The 16,214-nt window shown below is 35.4% G+C and overlaps 1 protein-coding gene across 3 annotated transcripts in view; it reads right to left on the bottom strand.

Moving 5' to 3' along the window:
* Window positions 1-215: 215 nt before the first annotated feature.
* LOC124594866 (cilia- and flagella-associated protein 300-like) overlaps window positions 216-16,214 on the bottom strand; it is a 152,561-nt gene continuing 136,562 nt past the window's right edge. For 2 of the 3 annotated variants that reach the window (XM_047133334.1, XM_047133335.1), the window contains 2 exons: window positions 4,279-4,507; window positions 216-991 (listed from right to left, as the gene is read on the bottom strand). In XM_047133334.1, coding sequence (XP_046989290.1) covers window positions 4,309-4,507 — 199 coding nt within the window. In that variant the 3' untranslated portion in view covers window positions 216-991; window positions 4,279-4,308. The remainder of the gene's footprint in view (window positions 992-4,278; window positions 4,508-16,214) is intronic. The other variant, XM_047133336.1, reaches the window with a different exon arrangement.

The raw sequence follows: 16,214 nt of genomic DNA, 5'->3' as shown, positions 1-16,214 counted from the left end.
GTAATAACATGTATAGTTTATTTGAAATAAACTGATAACACTTAAAGATAAATTTTAAAGATTAATTAATGAAAGGTCTAAAACTGCAAGGAGGCAGAATTGATGCGCAGATAATTTAACAGGTTCCTCAAGTCAGTTTTCATTTTGATAGAATTGTCAACAACTCAAAAATAACATGGTTAAAACCACTGAAAAGACATACCAGTGTGAGAAAGGCTGTTATTTTTAAAGCTACACAGATGACTATAAAGAGTAAGACAGACTAATAAGCAGCCAATCTTGGTGCACAGCTTATGGAGGAACTGTACTACATGCTGGATGAACATTGAGGAAGCATCGGAACAGTCACAGTGAGAACAAGGTGAGATTTAGCTAATACATATTCCTCACACAAGAAATACATGACTTGAGCAAAAAAATCCAGAGCACAATGTAAAAGTTCTGTTTGGTGAAAAGTTATATTTTCCACAGTTATAACATGTTAACTTCAGTTCTAACAAAGAGAAAAACATGTATGGTCTTACTGTACCTAGATTAAACGTAGGATGTACCAGAATTTGAAAAGAAAAGTTTAACATAATACAGTTCAGTTAAACGTACTCCAAGGATATGGAATACTATGAAATCAATTTATAGTAATATAATACCATTGCTAAATAAAAAATTTGCGAATGATAGTTCTGTTTTTTTATTCCACTTATTTGTAATGAACAATTGTAGCCTGTCACAGGTGTCTGATGTATGAAATGCTAATCAATAATATTGAACATATGCTATGAGTGAGTTTACAAACTGTTTTTCTTTATCAGGTTTTGTTTTAAAGCTTTATACCTTTAAAAATATAATTTGTACTTGGTTTGCTCTGATATAAGGTCATCCAATTACTAATTCATAGCTATGAAAGCTGCATAGTTGCTGAATCAGTTATATGGGATATACTTGGACATTTTTTCACCATTTACCACCATTAGGTTGAAAAGGTAGCATGTACCTGCAAACAAACAAAAAATAATTATTTACCTTTATATATTTTTTGAGATGATGAAACATTGTGACTAGCCCTTGTACAATGGATTTCTAAAGCTAATAAATTTATGACAGCCACTTTTTTTCTGACTCTTCAGTCTTCTGACTGGTTTGATGTGTCCTATCACGAAGTCTCTCCTCTGCTAACATTTTCATCTCAGAGTAACATTTTCAACCCACATCCTCAGTTATTTGCTGGATGTATCCTATCTCTGTCTTCCTCTACAGTTTTTACCCTCTACAGCTCCCTCTAGTACCATGAAAGTAATTCCCTGATGTCTAAACAGATGTTGATTCACCTTGTCCCTTCTTCTGATCAGTGTTTTCCATATGTTCGTTTCCTTGCACATTCTGCACAGAACTTCCACATTCTTTAATTTATTAGTCCACCTAATTTTCAATGTTCTTCTGGTGCACTGCACCTCAAAGGCTTCAATTCTCTCCTGTTCCAGTTCTTCCACAGTCCGTGTCTCACTACTATAAAATGCTGTGCTCCAAATGTACATTTTCAGAAATTTCTTTCTCAAATTAAGACCTGTGCTTGATATAGGTAGACTTCTCTTGGCCAGGAATGCTCTTGTTGCTACTGATAGATGGCTTTTTATTTGCTCCACCCGTCATGGGTTACTTTGCTACCTATGGAGCAGAATTCCTTAACCTCACCTACTTCGTGATCCCCGATTATAATGTTAAGTCTCTCACTGTTCTCATTTCTGCTACTTCTCATTACTTTCATCTTTCTTCAGCTTACTTTCAATTCATATTCTGTACTCATTAGATGTTCATTTCATTCAACACACTCTTGAAACTTTCTTTTATTTTTGTCATTGCTTTTTAATCCAAGTATTCTGTTCTTGGTCTTCCAGTCTTACGGATCCCTTTTTGTTCTTGTACATATTGTATATTACCTGTTCTTCCCTATACCTTCCCCCTATTTTTCTCAGAATTTCGAACATCTTGCACCACTTCCGATTGCCAAAAGTTTTTTGCCGGTTGACAAATACAATGAACATGTCTTCATTTTTCTTCACTCTTGGTTGCAATATCAACCACAATGTGAGAACTGCTGCTCTGGTGCCTTTAACTGTTTGTCATCTAACTCCAATCCTCAATTTTCTTTTCATTTTTTCTGTATTATTATTGTTTGCAATTTGAATGCATGAGCTGTTAAACTAATTGTGCTATAATTATTATTCCTAAACTCATTTCTCTATCAGATTTCTCTGGAGTTCTTACTGTGAATCTTGTACAATACAATAACTATTCAATTTTGTCTCATACAGAGCTTAGCAAAGAGTATTTTCACACAATAGAGTAATGCCCTTCCACTCCTTTACCTTTACAGTCCAAAGTAAAAATTCATGAACATTTCTTCATTACTAATAATTTAATTCAGCATATTTGTCTCATTTCACTTCACTTCACCCCTTTCAGTGATTTGAATGTCCTTCACAATTATTTGTCTAAATTTTGACTAGAGTCAGGGCCTGCAGACCACTTATATGTTACTTTATATGCATTAACTGCAACATTATTTATCTTTACTGGTATAACTGAATGTAGATTGCAAGTAGTGAACACTCAACTAATTAAAAAGGTTTGTATCTACAAAAAGTATTACTTTAAATGCCACATATATAAATAAGTGTAAGATTTTCACTTTAAAAAATTGCAAGGAATACACTCTGGTTCATACTGTGTGGCTTACACATTTGCGGTCAATTCAGTCCAAAATTGGTATAATTGTCACTGCAGTTGCTAGCTCTTAACTTATAAACTAGTACAACACACAAATTAATTTAAAAAAATATATTTCTTTATCATTTCTCAGTCTGGATTCAAGATGGACTAAGCAATTGACACATCACTCATATTTTCACAAATTCTATGCAGAAGTTTGAATTATGGATCAAAGGCCAACATTCTCACTGATGAGTTTACACTATGCTGAAAGCACCCAGGATGAAATTTTCATTCCACAGCAGAATGTGCAATGATATGAAACTTCCTGGCAGATTAAAACTGTGTGCTGGGCCCAGACTTGAACTCAGGACCTTTGCTTCTGCAGGCAAGTGTTCTACTGACTGAGCTATCCAAGCATGACTCATGACCCATCCTCATAGCTTTACTTCTGCCAGTATCTTGTCACCTACCTTCCTAACTTTACAGAAGTTCTTCTGCGTGCATTGCAAGACTAGCACTCCTGAAAGAAAGGATATTGCATAGATATGGAGAGTGCACTGATATGAAAACTCAAGACCATTGCCTTTTGTGGACCATTTCTCTACCAACTGAGCTACCCAAACATGAGTTTGAGTCTTGGTCTGGCACAATGTTTTAATCTGCCAGCAAGTTTCATATGTATGGGCACAGCATTCCTCAAAGAACAGACTTTTAACTGATTAGTACCTAGTACGTGAATGATTTACCTCTCATTTACATAATAGACAGAGAAAATTAAGCACTTCTACAAGCTCTTTTCAATAGAGGAAACCATCTTTTCCTAACTATATAGTTCTATTAAGTTATGAGACAGAATTGATGGCTAATCCCTACATTCAGAACCACTGATAGACACATATAAAAGTAAAAGGGACATACTGTTTAGCTTTTGGAACAAATAGTTCCAATGTTGGAAACACAGAGGGATATGTTGCAAATGGTTAAAAAGTAGGGCAGGTCACCCAGGTCCCAGAATGAAAGAGACCCTCCTCTCAAGTTAGTATGAGAGTAGATAAAGCACTTTTATTTTCATATATGCCTATCTGTGTACTGCATATTTCACCTCCTGAAGATAAGTACTGCTCAGTAATTCCGTCTCATAAACATAATTTACTAATTTTTCTCTATAAAATTTTCCTTTTTTGTAGTTAACTGTACGGTTCATCACATAGCAAACTATTTTCATCAAAAATCCTGATTTTCAAGATGAATGACAGAATAGAAAACACTTACTGAGCCAAAATCTTAACATTTGTACAGGTAATTAGAGAAAATAAATATTGCCATGCTTCAGCTACACAAAAACTAATAAAGATGGTATTCAAATTTTATTTGTTCTTATATCATTAATACCACTAATAACATCCATGATTTGGAGACAATAGTGCTATGAACATTTTTTTTTATATTTCTGGAACACTGTGTAATATATATGGAAGCAGAAATTACAACTTCTTGGTAAGAAAAACAATGCATAAAGTAAAATAATCAAGGATAAGTGCAAATATTTTGAAAATAATATATTGTTACCTTAGTCAGCTGTTTAAATAATATGTCTTGTTAAGAACTGAAATTTCCACCATAATTATGTGTGACAGTAGTGATCTTTCTTTCTGGTGGGTCGATTATCAAGTATGCAAAATTCTGGATGTTGTCAGGATTGAACGGAAAATAAGCAATACCATTTTTGTCTCTTGCAACTACTCTGAATACTAAAGATGATATATATAATTTCTTGTTTGTACTGTCTTTATGTACCCTGAGAACAGAAAATATAAAAGTGTCCCACTGATTAGAACTTAAGCAAAAACGCCAAAAGTTAAAGCCTCAGATGTGATAAAATCTACAAAATGAACTCATTATCATAATCCAAGATGACATATTTTACATTCTCATGTCTGTTGTTGAAATATTAATTTTGTAATTCATACTCATAGTACCTGTTTGGCTGGCTCTCGTGAATTACAGGTCTGTCTATTCTGAATCTCAATTTTTCTTTCTCTCTTTTCGTTTTTTACATACAGAGAGCAAATATTTATTGAATTAGAGTAAACTAGTATCGAACTATTGAATAAAAAACATTCTGGCCTATTCTAGTCATTTATCTGATAGATAAAAAAATCTACTCACCAAGCAGCGGCAGAGGAGCAAACACACGAAAGTATTTAACTCTTACAAACTTTCGGAGCCTGTGGCTCCTTCTTCTGGCAGAAGAGTTGAAGGGGAAGGAAGAGTGGTGAAGGAAATAGGACTGAAGAGGTTTAGGGGAAGGGGTACAGTTTAGAAAAGTCACCCACAACCCCAGATCAGGGGAGACTTATTGGGATGGGATGAGAAGGAAAGACTGACCAGTTTTTCCTTCTCATCCTGTCCAGTAAGTCTCCCCTGACCCTGGGTTCTCGGTGACTTTTCTAAACTGTACCCCTTCCCCTAAACCTCTCCAGTCCTATTTCCTTCACCACTCTTCCTTCCCCTTCAACTATTCTGCCAGAAGAATGAGCCACAGGCTCCGAAAGCTTGTAAGAGCTAAATCCTTCTGTGTGTGTGTTCCCTGCCACCAGTTGGTGAGTAGATTTTGAGAAGATCTCTTATCTATCCATTTATATTATAAATAAGTGATTATTTTTGTTGTTATATTCTAATTATCTGCCTCAACTGATTTCACACTTGATAACATTATTACTTCTACTATACACACACTCTAAGAAAGCCCTCTCTGAAGTTTATGGTGTGAGTAGTTGATAGAAATCATTTGATATTGTTCCCTATTGAGTATTTTCCAGTCATTAGCAATTTTAGCTAGCAGTCAGCACTGTTTTTAATGGGTCTAATATGTCAGTGAATGAGATTATTTTTAGGTCAGTTACATATAATATTTCAGCAATCATTCACTCCATATGTTATTTCTACTTTCATGGACAGAGACTAGCTAAAGAAATTGTTGTCTGATAACTGGCAGTGTCCAGAAGTCAGTCAACACTAATCTTTGTAATTTGGTTTCTAACAATACAGCTAGACCCCATTCAGATTATTATTTCAGATGCTGATTAATGCCAGTGAACAGACGAAGCTGTAACCAGAGAGACCTTTATCACATGCAAAATAATTATCCTTACCCTTCTCAGTCACCTTGCACAACTGTTTGCTATCCCAAAAATGTAATCATCAACTTAAACATACTAAAATGAATTATAAAGATCCTAACTACTGAACATAAAAAGTCTTTTATCAAATTACTTTGCAGAATGTATATTGCAGAATGAAAGATGGAATTGAGCATGGCACTAAAGTGTTTATAGAAGCAGAATGAACTTCAAAAGTTAGTACGATACTTGAAAATACTGTGAAAATCTGTATCCTGATGCACTTAGCTATTTTATACATATTTTGTATTCTAACTGCTGACAATAAACAGAATGGCCATACGAAACTTCAATGCACACACTTTCCTATGATCAATATTTATGTAGTCTTTTTTGCACATATTAATGCTATACACTGTGGTATATAACCACTAATTTTGATGATTGATCTATTCAGCATATGAAGGATGATTATACTATAACATAATATATTGTTACTGTATTACAAAATGATCTAAAAATTTAGTAAATTGGAAAATTAATGTGAACTACAAGTACTTGGGAACAGGGATTTCTTTATCTTAACAAGATCAAAGGGAATGGGGAAAAAGAAGAATTTATTAAATATTAGACAAGAACATGACTGAAAAAAAGTCTGAATATAAAAAGCTTATAAATCTAGAGGAGCAAAGCAACAATACATTACAGGGACAAAACACAACTGCAATTGGCGAATTTGTATTTATTTTTTATCCATTTATTTTTAGGAAATTATATGTCAAAGCAATAGTAAGTTTGCAACTGATCACTATTATCACAATGAGATATATCTCTCTCTTTGGGTTAACTAACGAAAGAAGACTGAGCATCATGGAATTTTAAATAATGACTTTGATAGAGTATTTACAGAAAGAGTTTTGGAAGAGATTTGCAAAATAATCACTGCAAACAAAAAATCTTACATTTTGTAGAAATACTCCTGCATGATTGACCTTGTGTTCAGTTTTCCATAAAAACAAACATGTAGAAATGTAAATGTAAGTAATATGAATGCAGTTTGAAATATAATGAAACATATTAACAGCCTATAACCATTTACAAGACTCGTACAAAAACTTCTATATTTCATGAGTAACACTCTGCTTACTAACAGTGTTTACTTTCTCAGACTTCACAGAAGCATTCATGCATAGCCATTGCCTTAGCATTGTTTCCACATACTAGCAGACAGAAGAATTGAGCTAAGGTTTCAGACCTGTGCAGACAGCTCAATATGTAGAATATTGTCCCAGAACATCTGGATCCAATTTCTGTTATGTCACGGAATATATTCCTGCCATGAAGCTTCACAGTGAGGCATTATTAAACAGGAAACAAAATCATCAGTATAAAAAAATTTCTTGACATTAGTGATGAGACAGCAAAAAAGAAGATTAATATGACTGCTGAGAAAAAGAAAACAAAGTTTTTATAACACTGACTAAATGCCTACACATCAAGACTAAACCTAGACATAAATGTATAGTACTCAGGTAGATTCATTTATAAAGCCATCTACATAATACTCTGCAAGCCACTGTATGGTGCATGGAAGAAGGTATCTTGTACTGGTAGCATTACTAATCATTTCCTTTCCTATTCCAGTCGCAAATGGAGCAAGGGAAAATGACTGTCTGTATGCCTTCATATGAGCTGAATTTTACTTATCATGTTCACAAAACATACTTTGGTGGCAGTAGAATTGTTTTGCAGTCAGCTTCAAATGCTGGTTCTATAAAGTTTATCAATAGTGTTTCATGAAAAGAACGTCATCTTCCTTCCAAGGATTCCTAGTTATGATCACAAAGCATCTTTGTGTGTTGCTCAAACCTATCAGTAACAAGTCTAGCAACATACCTCTGAATTGTATGCATATAACATCTGAATGTTTTCATTTAATTTAATTTAATTTGATTGGATTCCCAAACATTCGAGCAGTACTCAAGAATGGATCACACTAGTGTTCCATATGTGGTCATCTTTGAAAATGAATCACACTTTCCTAAAATTCTCCCAATTAACCAAAGTAGAACACTTACCTTCCTTATTACCACCTTTGCATGTTCATTTCATTTCCTATTGCTTTGCAATGTTACACTTGGACATTTAACCAACATGACTATGTCAAGCAGCACACCACTAATGCTGTGTTCTGACATTACAGGATTGTTTTTCCTACTTATCTGCATCAACTTACATTTCTCTAAATTTAGAACTAGCTGCCATTCATGATACCAATGAGAAATTTTGTGTAAGCCACACGATAAAACAAAAATGCCTTCCTCTATAGTCTCTACCATAGAATTATCAACAGTAGCTGCAGTTTGCTGCTCACCCTGTCTGTCAGACTGTTTATGTATTTAAAGAACAAGAATGGTCCTATCACACTTCCCAGAGGTACTCCTGATGATACCCTTGTCTCCAGTGAACATTCGCCCTAGAGGACAACAACTGGGTTCTACTACTTAAGAAGTCTTCAAACCATTCACATGTCTGGAAACCAAATACATATGCTCAGAGGTTCACTAACAGCCTGCAGGTTGCACCTTGTCAAATGCTTTCCAGAAATCTGAGAATATGAAATCTGTCTATAGCTTTCATCCATGGTTCATAGAATACCATGTAAGAAAAGGGCAAGCTGAGTTTTGCATGTGCAATGCTTTCTAAAACCATATTGATATGTGGACAGAAGATTTTCCATCTCAAGAAAATGTATTATATTTGAACTTAAAATACGTTCAAGGAGTCTGCAACAAACCTATGTTAAGGATATTAATCTGTAACTTTGTGGGTCCTTTCTTTTCCCCTTCTTATTTGAGTCACTTCATAGTTTGTACTGGGCAAGAGAGTCATTATAAATGCAAGCTAAGTAAGGATCCAAAACTATAGAATGCTCTCTCTACCAACAACTACTGAATGTATTAAATCTCTTCCTAACAGAAAAATTAAATCTCTTTGGGCTACACAGAAATTGCTGGCAAACAAACTGAAATTATTTTGCAGATGATAGTCTGCCACAATTCCTCAGTTTTAGATCAACCTATAAATTTCTCAAGGTGTATTTCCCAAAAAATAGTAATAAACATTGGCAATATTCATTTATAAAAGTGAAGGTAAGAAACTAGCCTCAGTAATAGATCCTTATAATTTCTTTCAGTGTTTCAATCCTACTTGGGTTTGTAGCATGTGACTGGATGTGGGCTCATTTCTAGACAATAATTCTATAGAGAAAATTGTGCTTTATATCACTTAAGTTATTTCAACAAAGCAAAACAACAAGAAATATTCAGTTGCTGTAGCCATGATCATATTCTGGCATAATTACCGCAGCTTCTTACATTGAGTGGTATCTTCCAATTTTAAACATATTTCCTTCAATAGAGGCAATTAATTATCACCAGAATCAAATATACGCAGAGTAGTCATGAACAGCTGATTGAAAGTAAAAATAAACTGAGAAGTTCCACCACAGTGCCTTAAATTTTTGTTTTTAAAAATAGCACAGCAGTTAATTAATACCCATTATAACAAACAGGCAAACGGTAAAAAAAGGTTGGAACAGATTCAGAATGTACTACAAGGACATTATAGTCTACACTGCAACATCTAGGGAATAGATGAAAATTATGATAGGATTACTGAATAAATGGTGCTGATATATCAAATATTAACATCAAAACTTATATAAACCAGAGATGTAAAGAATTTAATACACAATAAAATTAACTTCAGACAAAACATGAAATCATACCCACTTACCATCTCATTCTACTCCACAGAATAAGTTCTGAGTATGTAATAATATAATATGCTTGAGAGACTGAACATGCATAACTATAAATCATTGTATGTAAAAAATGTGGCTCAAATGATTCACTAAATGTGCATATAACTAAATGATGGACATCTATTTCAGAACTGCTGACAAACATTTTGAAATCAGTGTTTGAAGCTCGTATACTTACAAAGAACCTAAAAGCTATAAAGAAGAATGGAAAATGTGGAACTGGTAACTATAGATCCATATTAAAGTTGTCAGCTTTGCAACAAAAAACTTGAGAAATTGTTTCATATGAGATTAAAAAGGGTTAAAGACATCATAATATGCAATTAACAGTATGGTTTCAGAGTTGGCAAGTCAATCAAGTCAATAATTTTTATCTTTAAAAATGAAATATCAACAGCAGTAGATAATAATAAACAACATATTTCTGATGTATCTTGATTTTAGCAAATCACAAGTGAAGCAGTTATGGGATTATGCACATGGCTTGCATTTAGATCCAGTCATTCTTCTATGACTGTCTATGCCTTAAAGGAAAAATTCAATCACACAGTAACACATAGCAGTTTTAGTTTTTACAGTATATTACGAAAACATGATGTATAGACACCATCAGGAGACAGTTCTGCGGTTTGCCCTATTCCTGTCTTTGTGAATGACAGCAGAAAAAAATCAAAGTGGAACTACAGTACTGTTTGTGGATGAAACAAATATTTTAATGACAACTTATTATATTTCTGCTGATACTGCAGCAGTGATAATTCAAAGGTGAATCCGATGATTTGAGATGATGAAAACTGTGGAGAAATAATGGTGTACCACTCAGTTACACCAAATATCTACACTTCAGTATCTACTTTTGTTACTGACAAGAAAACTATCCTACCTGTGAGTTTTTACATATACAGATGCAAGAAGACTTGAATGTACTTAATTTGTTGTGTGACACAAAATACAAACTGCTCATCAGTGCTAGCAATGTTCCGTAGTAGTACATAGTCACTACTGATCCACAGAATTGTTCTTTGAGGGATAACAGACTATTTACAATAGAGAAAATATTGTCAGAGTTACAAAACAAATTAAATATGGAGAAAACAAAACAAATATTCAAAATTATAAAATACAGCCTGCCCAGTGTTTGTATATGTTCATAATGGTAGCCTTTACTCAAGGCAGCACATTAAAATTAACGCAAGAAACAAATTCAAACATTATTGTTATTTTCACTCAGAACAGAACCTTAATCTACATGTGAACACAGTAAGTCCAAATATATGCAGTGCAGGAGAATATCATACCGGGATTACATCATATAATTCTTGTATTCCAATCAGAATTCAGCTGTATATGTGTTGCATGTGCCCACACAAACATCCACACACACTGACCAACCCTCCCCCACTTACCCCCCCCCCCCCACACGCACTGCCCGGATGTGTGCAAAAATGCAGCAGCAAGACAGGCTGCAGAAGTGCCAAAATAATTCTGATAACAATCTCAAAACTGAGGAGGTAGGGCATGAAAGATGGAGAAAGGGAAGTATAATCTTGAAACAAGACACAAAAGGGTTGGAAAATTGTAGGAAAACAGGCAACGGCAAGGCAATGCAAAATGATTGTTTGATGAGTGATTAGCAAAGGATAACAACAGAAGGATTTGGTAGTCCAATCTGACATGTAAATGGAAGGCATGGATGTATTGGTATGTGGAAAACTGCCTATCTTCAGTGAGGGAAAGCTACCAACATCATAGGATGGTCACAGTAACTTTCATAACAGGCAAATAAAAGGCTGACCAGCAGTTAACTCATCCTCAGTTGCTATTATTCAGCTTTGCCTCTAGAAGTAAGCTGAAACTGTTGCTGCTGTTTATCTGAACTTGTGTTGCATAGTGTTTCAACTGATGAATGTGTGGTTTCTACTACTGTAAGACTAAGTAGAACTTTGTTTAATAATTATATTTGCAATACATATGTGTAACAATGTAGTAGTGCTTGCACCTACATCTGTTTTTATCAGGGACCACTGTTTTTATTAATTTCCATCGTATATGATTATTAGTTACATGCACTAATAGACAATTTCATTTTGTTGTTACAGAAAGTTTGTTTGCATAGCAAAATGGTAGCAGTCACAAAAGTGTTCAGAATGAGCTTGGAGAGCAATAATGTGAAGCACACTTGATCAAACAGTGAGAGTGAACCTAACTGGCAATCAGAGAGTCTGTAAGTGTGGTCAGGGTACACACAGAAATAGGAGAGTGTGACAGCATAAAATATTCACATGCAATATTCACAAGCAAAGGCCAAAGTATACAAGAACCCAGACTAGAGCAAACATGCAACTGAGCTCAGAGCCCATGGAATTACACCAGGAAAGTTGAATTCCACCTGGTGACCATTGTCAGAGACAAGGATGCACAGCGCACCCTCGAGAGTGTAAATGGTAGCTAAGATATGATTTTTAGTATGCAATGTCATAGATAGCAACTGAGAAAAACATGAGAAATTAGACAAGACATCTACCACTGACAGCCACATGGCCCGCAAGAAGTCCAAATGCACTGATTCCCATGGGTGCTCTGGTAGGGACCATGAAAAAATACACTGCATGTTTGGTAGCAGAACTAATTACTGGCAATAGACATATCACCAGGCAAGTGTTTTCATTTGGGACATCCCCCAACAGGACACATGTACTATTTGTTTGGATGTATTGTCACAGAGAAGACAGAATAACAACATAGCAATTTTGATCTTCTGTAGTTAGCATGAGGTCCCATTCTACAACACTTTATTGTGAACTTATAAACCCAGAGTGCAACTTAACGCATCAAAAGAAATTCACAGAGGGTATTCTGAAGGTTCTGCTCCACTGCAAGACAGATTACCTGCTGTTTGTTGAAGTCAATGATGGACTGCACCAATAATCAAGACAAAGTGTCTGTGTTCACATGTTGGGAAGTGTGCCAGTACTGAATGACATTAGAATAAGTACTGAGAAACAAGACTCAGTGCTATAAATGCTGTGCCTTCCTGTCTGGAAGTTTTGACCAGGGACAAAACACGGAGATGAGTAGCTTACACATAAAGAAGTGCAACATCTTAATATTACCAGGAACTGGGAATTTGTTAATAGCTGCTACATGTTCTGCAATTGTGACCATATCATCCTTATTTAAGACATACCCTAAATACTGCACTTTAGAAGAAAAAAATAATTCCTCTAGCTTGTATGACAGCCTGTTGTCTAACAGTTGCTGGAAAACTACCTGCAAATTTTTCAAATGTCATTGTCATGTGGAGCTAGTAATTCAAATGTCATCCAAATAACTGATGCAGCATGTAATGCCTTTGATAAGTTGCTCAAAGAAGATGCTGGTTTACTTCTGGAGCTGATGCTACCACAAACAGCAAATTGTTAAGCTGTTATGTTCTGAAAGGACATTTAACTCTAAAATTTGCCAAGAACTAGTGTCCAATGGCAATTGAATGTGTGCATCACTGAGGTCAATTTTGGATAAATACTGACCACTGGCCAACTTAGTCAACAACTCCTTGGGATGCAGTGTCGGATAAATATCTATTTCACTTTTGGGGGTGATTGTGTACTTAAAAGTGCCGCAAAGTCAAATGGAGCCACTGGGTTCCAGCATTCTGACCACAGAGGAGGTGCACTGGCTTGATAAAACTAGTGGCACCAATTGAAAATATTATCTCTTGAGTTCTGTCTTCATTTTATCTCACATAAGAAATGATGTGAATTGGGCTTAAGAGGATTTAGAAACTGCTGATGAGTTCAATATAATGTGGAACTCATAACTGGTGGCTCTACCCAGATCCTTACCAAAAGTTGATTGAATGACTGAAGCAATGCCCCAAAGTTTTGAAGTAGTACTATCTGTGAGACAAGGTTAACATTGTTGAATACTTGAAATCCAAAAATAGAGAAAGCAGCAATGCTGAAATTATTTTCTGCCAATTGCAAATTTACAGTGAAATGTGCAAGCTGGCATTCAATGATTTTGTATTTCATTGTGACTAGTGGTTGTCCCTGCAAGGGAATGGTGCTGAGAGTATTGTAAAAAGGGGACAGGGGAAGGGCATCTCCCAGCCAATGATTTATTTATTTTATTTATTTATTCATTCATCCATAGACAAATTTCTTTGTGTGGGTGACATTATTACACACAAACATAATTCATAATAGAAGGACATAAGACAATGAAAAAAGGGTATACATAAGGAATTCATAATAGAAATATATGTATACATAATTTATCACTGCATTACATAAGGCAAAAGAACTTGCTTCAAACAAGAGAAAGCAGCCATAAGACTCCTCCGATAATACATCTTGGGTTTTGCATTGCATGGAGTAAATTCAAATTACAATGTACTGTGTTGCTAACAACCATTTTCCACCCTCTTTGTACAGTTTGTAATTGGTCAAATTGCTTATCTATTTGTGATAATTTTATATAGCATGAATTCTTTGATGGAGCAAAAACTAATGTTTAGTAAATATTCTTTAAGATACGTTTTAAATTTATAGAGATCCTTTATGTTTTGATCTCTTTTTAGCAGTTTATTATGTATCGTGACTCCTCAGTAAAATGTAGTGGTTTGGGTCTTTGATCTATTCATTCTATCCAGGCAGAAGCAATCACTGCATGTGTTTTGATGATCAGGTATGGAGCTGTTTTCTGCACATTGTTGAGTGTTTTTTGTATAAAAACTGCAGTTTGGAATACCTACTCGCTTGGAACTGTCACAATACCCCATTTTTTAAATATCTCAATGCAGTGGGTGCTTTTGTGACTCTTGCTTAGTATTATTATGGCTTGTTTTTGCAATTTGAGCACATTTTCGACATTCTGAGCATTTGCACTCCAGAATATTATGCCATAACTGATGTTAGAATGTGTGTGTGCATAGCATGTTTCTTTTAGGCATGGGCTATTACATGTTGTGGTTAGTATGCATAAGGCATAGATAGCATGCTGTGCTAATTCTTTTTTCAACTATCCTGATATGTTCATCTCACTTTAACTGCTGATCAACATACATACCTAAAAATTTTGTGACAACCACACACACTATGGTTTCATTATGTATTTTAAGTATTATTATATCAGGTTTTCTATTTATGTAGAAGTTCATACTATTAGCCTTTTTACATTAAGAGTTACTTTATTGTGATTTGCTCAGTTGCAGACTGCCAAAAGTGCCTTTTCAGCTTTTACTTCTAACATTTCTGGCGTCCTATCTATAATTATTATATTGCTGTCATCGGCAAATAACACAGCTTCTCCTTGTGTGACCCACAGTGGGAAGTTGTTAATGTAAATAAGGAACAGTATTGAGCCTTACATACTCCATTGAGGGATGCCTATATTCAAATATTCTAGAACTGAAAGATGTTTTACCATATAGTTAGAGCCATTTGAAATTTGGGATATCTCTAGCCTCTACACTCTGCCTGCCAGATGAGACCTAAACCATTTATTTACCCCCCCCACCCTTACTCCTAGTGCTTCAAATTTACCTAAAAGTACCCCATGCTCACCTGTGTCAAATACATTACTTAAGTCGTCAAATACGTTACTTAAGTCTAGGAAGATGCTTGTTACTTTTCCTCCTTTACTTTGTAAATTTTGCTTTAGCAGCTTCTGTCCCTTGTGTCTAAATTGATCTGACTGACCAAAGACACTGTGTCTAATTGAAACTCCACACAACACACAGCTATCTCCAAGTCTACCACAATTCTGTGTTGCTGTAGATCTGCTGATGTGCTTAGGGACTAGATTACAAACAATGGAACATTACTCCATGGTGCTGCTCACCACTGTTTCCTGCCGACCATGGATAAATGTGCTAGCATATGGCAGGCTCAACAAGTTGCAATTAAATGGGGTCATTGTAATCATCAACAGTCTGGGAAAGACTGCTGCCCATGGTGATGAGTCTGGCACAGGGGAAACACAGCACTTTGCACCTCCAGTGCACTCTGCTGGTGACTAACACAGCAGTGACAGAGAGCAGTTTGTTGCAGCCCTCATCTTGTAGCCAACCAGTGTTGGGATGCAAGAGTACCCCTCAGTCACCATGCTTGACTGACCAACTCGACAACATGGTTGCTTAAGCCTGAAAAGGCTTCAATAAAGACCTGCCCTGCTGGTGTGACTCATGAATTTTAGCCAACCACCAATCATCTGAAAAATTGTTTTGTGCTGCAGTAATCAATTCCTCCCACTCTGCAGATTTGTGGTACCTTGTCTAATGTAGGATCCACATTTGGTAATGCCTTGGTCTGAACTGCACTGTCTGGCAACAGCCGCATCACAACATTGTGAATTAGAGTATCTATGTAGAACATGTTACATCATTGTTTACAATTAAAATGACATCTGTGTGCTAACCCTTACAAGTTGAGTAACCACACTGCATTATGACTGCCAGGATGCTTATAATGTTGGCTGAATAGTAAGCAGGCAGCTACCATGTACATTTGCTGACCTCAGTAGTGCATTAGTGATTGACACAACCCAGCAAATTC

Source organism: Schistocerca americana, chromosome 2 (genome assembly GCF_021461395.2).
Source record: "Schistocerca americana isolate TAMUIC-IGC-003095 chromosome 2, iqSchAmer2.1, whole genome shotgun sequence".
NCBI classification, from domain to species: domain Eukaryota; kingdom Metazoa; phylum Arthropoda; class Insecta; order Orthoptera; family Acrididae; genus Schistocerca; species Schistocerca americana.
This window is presented reverse-complemented; position numbering and strand designations above follow the sequence as displayed.